The sequence below is a fragment of the Pollicipes pollicipes genome, unplaced genomic scaffold (genome assembly GCF_011947565.3).
Source record: "Pollicipes pollicipes isolate AB1234 unplaced genomic scaffold, Ppol_2.1 Scaffold_5724;HRSCAF=6776_pilon_pilon_pilon, whole genome shotgun sequence".
Classification (NCBI taxonomy): Eukaryota; Metazoa; Arthropoda; class Thecostraca; order Pollicipedomorpha; family Pollicipedidae; genus Pollicipes; species Pollicipes pollicipes.
Window position 1 is genome coordinate 10778088 of NW_023596746.1, and position 6543 is coordinate 10784630.

The 6543-nt window shown below is 45.7% G+C and overlaps 1 protein-coding gene across 1 annotated transcript in view; it reads right to left on the minus strand.

Moving 5' to 3' along the window:
* Nucleotides 1-4145: 4145 nt before the first annotated feature.
* LOC119102657 (proline-rich protein 12) overlaps nucleotides 4146-6543 on the minus strand; it is a 26701-nt gene continuing 24303 nt past the window's right edge. The window contains exon 8 of the mRNA XM_037226116.1: nucleotides 4146-4405. Within this exon, the coding sequence (XP_037082011.1) occupies nucleotides 4259-4405 (147 nt within the window). The 3' untranslated portion in view covers nucleotides 4146-4258. The remainder of the gene's footprint in view (nucleotides 4406-6543) is intronic.

Sequence of the window (6543 nt, forward strand, 5' to 3'; positions counted from 1 at the left end):
TGGCTGCGAGGCACATGTACGGTAAAAAAGTTATTGGTAATGGTTTCCAGCCGGCCTCATTTACTACGGCATAGCTGATGCAAACGTCTACCCACGAACGGGCGTAGGTACTTGGAGGGGAGAGGGGGCTGGCCCCTTAACTTTCTCGACCATTAACCCTTGCCTGACGGGGCCATTTTTACACCCTTGGCCGACGAGGTGAAAAGACGGTCTTCCTAACAACTTTTGAACTCGGGCGTAATGCGTGTTGCGCGTGTCTCTCGCGGTCCAACTAAAACAGCGTGTTGCGCGTGGTCTAAGCTATCAAAATATATCCGAAGTTTTGATTCTACAACAGTAGGTGACCTTCCAGGTCACATATTTGCTACCTGTTGAGCACGCCCAGGTCACCTATTGATTAAAATATTGCCTTCATCATGTCATGCCGTAAACCATAAAATTGTATCATTTGATATTATTTCCAGCCGTAACAGTACAAAGTGGTTGTGTAAAAGATGACACGTTTTATGCTGTCTTCCGGTTTTGGAGATGTCCTAATTTGGGGCGCTGGTGAACCACGTGTCTCAGATCGCGGAAACATCATCACAGCCGACATGTGCATTGGAATGCATGGTATACAGTTTTGCTGCCGGTAGCTGTTATACATATACACTGCAATGTATAAATATATACATACTATGCATAACTTTATCCATACTGTGCTTAACTATACACTTAGTATATATACTACGCCTACACGATGCATGCGTTATACAAATACTTCGTGCGTGCATAGTGTACACATGCATATACGCATGCACACCCCATCGACGGTGGGATGATGGAAAAAGACCGATGCAGCGATCATCGCCCAAGCTATCCAACAATGCTCGTTTACTTGTCGAGTCAATTTGTGACATCTGAGACCAAGACAGGGTTTTGAGCCACGCATGCCTTTTATCGCTATACAATGCAGGTCTCTGCGTTACGTAAATGCGATTAAAAGTAATTTGAGAATTTGACATTGGACATGTCAAAGCCAAATTTCGCTATCACGCCAAACGTTTCCTCTATCTGCAGTATGAAAACCACCGACCTTACGTCAAAACGATCAACGATATTCGGCGCAATATGGCGAACTCTTCAGACAAGTTTTGTTTTAAAACAACATAAAAGACGTATACGAGGGCAAATGAGGCTACAGAGCCTGACACTGCGTTGCAATAATTATCATACCGCGGGTGCAGCACCCCTCAAGCTGGACTACACCCGCATCGCAGCAACAATCACAGCCAGAGAAGAGAGGTTCATTAGCTGCATGCAGGCGCTTATATATCAGGGTCGTGACCCTGACCTTTGGAAGATCAGTGCCACCTGCATGTAAGGGTCCATAGGCAAGCAGATTGAACGATAAACTTTCACCAAGTACGGCAAGCTGTTGGAAGTTGGCTGCTCTGTGTGTCTTCGTCAAGATTTCACGTTGTCGATTAACTAGTTTGTTTTTGTACTTCATGCGATCAGAACGCATGTTATATTTGGGTGCATATTTTCAGACCAGTTGAAAGCCATTGTTTATTTCCGAGCGATTGCAACTGAGCATCGTGTATCTGTGAGCAAAGCAATCGAAATGCTTGGCGAGATTTTCCCAGAAAATGCGGATGAGTTAATTTGAGTAAACGTGCCACCGGACCACGATGTCAGTGGTGCGGACAGGCTAGATGACGGCGCAAATGGACCGGCAGAAATGCACGACGTTTCTGTCTCGCTGGAAGTCCAGATGGATCGTGGTCTAGATGAACCAGGCAGGCAAACCCGCCAAGTCATGCAATGGAATCTGAGCGTATTCCATCAAAGAAGCAACGCGAGTAGAAAAGTGTGCCAATGAGGCGCTTTGTTCCACCCAAGACAGCGCTGTTAAACGAAACAATGTTCACTGATCCTTACAGCTGCATTGCTTCCAGCCATTGAAGATTACTTTGCTCCTCCCCATGCGCCAAACGGCGGCCGTCACCTTAGCTCGGCGCGGCGCCCGCGCCGGCCGGGGTACGCAATGCTCAGGGCTAGTGGTAATTTATGGTGTCCACCCACGTCGCGAAAATGGCTGAGAGCATTGCCCAAGGCACTGCCAAAAACAAACACACTCCGGTGACGGTTTTTTTCTCTATTTTTTAAATTTGTGTAGCGCAGTTCATAGCGGCTATAAAGTATTGCGTGGATTTTGTTTCTCCATACTGTAGGAGCTGCACAATGTGGTCCTCACACTGGAGTGTGGAGAACAAAGCACGTGAAATACGAACTTACCAGACATAAATCCAAACGTTCATGCGCCTCCAGGACACTTCGGAGTGTGGCATTAGTCAACGCTTGCTCCTTTTGTCCGTTTTTGTTTACAGGAGGGGGCTAGCAGTCTTATTTCTTGTTGGGACTGTTCTGGTGTGGCATAAATTGCTCTGGCAGTGTGGTAAGCAGAGTCAGTGGTACTGTACGGACACAACAGGTTACAGGCACAAATTATGACACCTGGTGCAACCAGGTGTCAGGACATGATTTTACGCTGTGCATTTTTGTTAAACATGTAAAAACGAAAGATGCAAACCGAGGATACGAACCGGATTATCACAGACATCATATCATCGCGTAACATGTGTCACCACAAGTCATTTGAGCTTGGAAGGCCAGGACATTTATATTTAATGACCTGGCACGAGCTCTACCTGATTCCGCCTTCACCTGATGTGGATTTGACCCCTAATCATTGTCAACACGGAAGTACGTTTTTGACAAAGGGAAAGACAGTCTTTTGTTTAGTGACAGTTCCAGAGCTGTAGAAGAGTGATTACCGCCACCAGAAGGACAGAAGTCACTAGATCAGGTAAAAGTTTTTAAGCTAGATTGTCGCCTAGTAAGACTATCGCAAAAATGTCTTTCATTTACGTACCGATGAGTGCAACTCTATTCTGTCTCTAAAAAGTAGACCTGGGTTATCTAAAACTGGCAATGAGCAATTCCTTTGCCACATTTCATTCTAAAACACCATTTGACGCTTTAAAAAGCGCCTCATTACTTTAAAAGGGTAAATTCACCGCTATGACTCTATGAGTGACTAAAAAGGCATCGAAATGGACTGAGGTCACCAGCAAGGGCAACGACGTGCAAACACAAATATTTGAAAATTGTTTAAATCTATGTTCGACTCCATAACCCTTTGTCATATCTGTGAACACTTCTAACTTTAGAGTAGAGGCATCTTTATTAGGAACTCGGGTACTGGCACTTTTGTTTTTTCAGGTTTTCGCGAGATTTTTGGTTTTTCCTCACTTCATCGAATTGCGTCTGCATGCATTTGACAATCCCGGGTCTCCCTTAGGTCGGGGGGGGGGGGGGGCAGTTCTATCCTCTAAAAGTTGTGGGCGACGCGTTCTCCACGTCAGTCCCGTTTATACGTAGCCAGGTTTACGCTGCCGTAGGAATCTGTTGAATGTTTTCAGATTGTGTGACAGAACAACTTACGTAGAAACCTGAGTGACCCAATCAAATCTGTTTGCCGTTGGGGGATTAGACCAAAGCAAGCATTGTCGAAGAAAACATGTGTTTCGACAGTGACAAGCAGGAGGTGTGATGAAATATTGTCCACCATAATGCTGATTTCAAATAGCAAGTCGAGCACGTTGGGAAATATTCTGCGAAAGCTGTGCCTGTGTTCCAAATCAGGTACGGCTAATCTACTTGCGTTCGTTAGCGGTAATGAGTTCCACCTGCAAACTGGCAGTGTCTCTGTAATGTACCTCGCGTTAACTGTGAGGTAAACGTTCAGCCGAATACGTCATCTGCACTTCTGCGTCATCCATGATCAGCACAAGTCATTCGTTCGTGACCTTTTCATGGAATTCACTCGTAATTCTTCATTTCTTGAAACGCATGGCAATTCTCAGCCTGCGATAAGCAAAACTTTGCCCCTCTGAACCTGGCACGCGCTACGCACCATACCTGCGTGAGAGACTATCTCTAACTTTTCAGTTCCACTTACGACGCCCCAAATATCTTCGCCGAAGTTATTCCTATCGCTCAGGACATAAGTTTACCGCTACAGGAAACTACAGGATGTTTTGACATTTCGCTGCTAGGCTCTATTTGCCAACAATCAGGACAACAAGGCCGGCCCATTTGATCCACGTAAACCAAGGCCCAATATCCAGCTCGGTCTGTTCATTGCCAAAGTCCGAGGGTATGGCCGTCTCGTTGCGAGAAGTCGTGGTGTGAAGCGGTCAGCTGACTCGGGCTAGATTCTGTCGCTGTTCGCCTGGCGCCAGTGATCCTCGATAGCTTCCCTGTCCAGCGTGACTCGGTCCAGCTCTTTCGTGATTGCCTCGTGCAGAGAGGCCTCTACGGACGGCTCGATTTCAGCGGTCATCTGGTGCAGTATCATCTGTCGGAAAAACAGGGAACCATGAGTTCAAGCTTCCGCCGCGTGGAGACGGTTTTAAGATTTTGTTCAAACCTTTCGATGGAACGGATGTCTGGGATCAGCGCCCATGCTAAGCAGTCCCTGTTGAGTGAACCCTAACCGCACCACCTGATCGTGAAATACCTCGACAACGGTCGAACTTTTCCGGCTAAAGCTCGACATTCCGCAGTGCTCGGTCTTATCCTTTCCACACTCTGGCGTCACATGGCTCTTAACGCGACCGCCGCCACCGCACACCGACCATTCGAGTCAGAGGCAAATGGCCAGCGCTTAACGCGACTCGGACCCATCTCGCCCGCCACGAGCGGGCGAACCGGAGGCGGGCGACCCAACCAACTAGGCCATAGAGACGTCTCGATAGCGTGACGTGAAGAATGGGTGTGCATGCAAACGAATTTAAGCAAACGTGTAATTGATGTATGCTTATCACGCTATCATATTTATATATGTAATAAGTTTGCATGTGTAATTCATGCATGATGTGTGATGCTTGTTTACTTATGACACGGATAAGACAGTAGTAATAGCTTTATTCCTCGGAGAAAAGTGGGGAGAATGGAGATGCAGGTGGGTTGATATTTTGGCAACATGCCTCTATCGAAAGAATGGCAGAAGTCCTTTGGCTATTGTTTCGATAAAGGCACGTATAGCCTTCCGGTGTTTTGAAAGTTTGCTTTCGTAGTTGACGTGAAACCTTAGTTGTTTGGCCGCCTTACGGAAGTTACAGGAAACCGTGTTTGGTCAAGTCACCGCTGCGAGTCTGAGTGTGGGGTGACGGCTTGTTGTGCGCGTTGTTATCTGTGTGGTGCGGTCGCGGCTGGTTGTGTGGCACTTGTGGGATGTGTGACGAACTTCTTGGGTTGAAATTATTGCAAGTCATTGTTTGATTTAAATATAAAGTAATAAACCTGTGTTGACGGAAGAAACACGCCACTATGTTACCAGCATGTTACCGAAATATCAACCCATCTATATTTCCATTCTCCTGGTTTGTATTCGGAAAAGACTAAATACTACTGTCTGATGAATGTTGGTGTCCTGTAAAAGCTGTGGCTCGCTGCATCAAAAGAAAAACGTGAAGAATCGAGTAGGATCAATGCCCTATAACAACATCGGCAGACAATTTTGAATTTACTTCTGCTGTTCGTTCGGTAAAGACATGTTGCGGAAATATCAACACATCTTTACCTCCACTCCCCTGGTTTTTCGTCGAGGAATAAGGCTATTGCTACTGTTTTATTTACGTGCAAAATGTTCTTCGCAAATGCATTTAACAACTTACTCAATCGTAGCAAGGGTGACACGCAAGGGCCTCCGTAAATTGCTCTTCAGGCATGAATATACAAACTCTATATTACCACTTTTCAATTTAGACTATTATCGTGCATGCAACATGCCAGGAACTGCGGACAGTATTGACGAGTTTAGGAGGCTAGTGTAATAAAAGACTCTAAGCTTCCTGTACATTTAACAAGTTATTGATATTGAATATGAGTATGGTCTACGAGCCAAGAGTGGTGAGCAATTGTGTTAATGTTGATGACCCGTCTAAATTTTGATCAGTGACAACGGGCCAAGCATTGAAAGTATGGGTTGTCCTTCTTGAATTTTTCGGTGAGGTGTTTTCTTCATGTTGTGCAAGCCGTAAAACCTGGTTTGCTGGTGTGGCATGTTTGTCATGGGTTTCTGTCACTCATACTCTTCCTAAAATTGAAAACAAATCATAATGATGTTGTGTCTGGCATCAATTTTTTTGGATGGTTTAAACTTAAGGAATGGCAAAAAATGCATGGTTTTGCTTGTTGAACGCGTGACCTGCAAAAGCCCGCCAAGTCTGGCCCACAACCTGGCCATAAGCCCATGGATCCTTGGGGGTCAGATGTTAACGGATTAGCAAATTGAAAGTCGCGTCTTTACTCCGAGCCACAGTGTGGTGACGAAGGGAACACTGGAAATGTTGCATACATCGGATAAAATGTCACAGCATAAAAGTCATCCAAAAACGCTCTAAGCATTCAGCCCTGTGGAAGAATCCCCATTCTTACCAAACATGACGCTGTTATCAAACGCTCAGCTGCTTTGTAGGTGTCCTTGCAAGT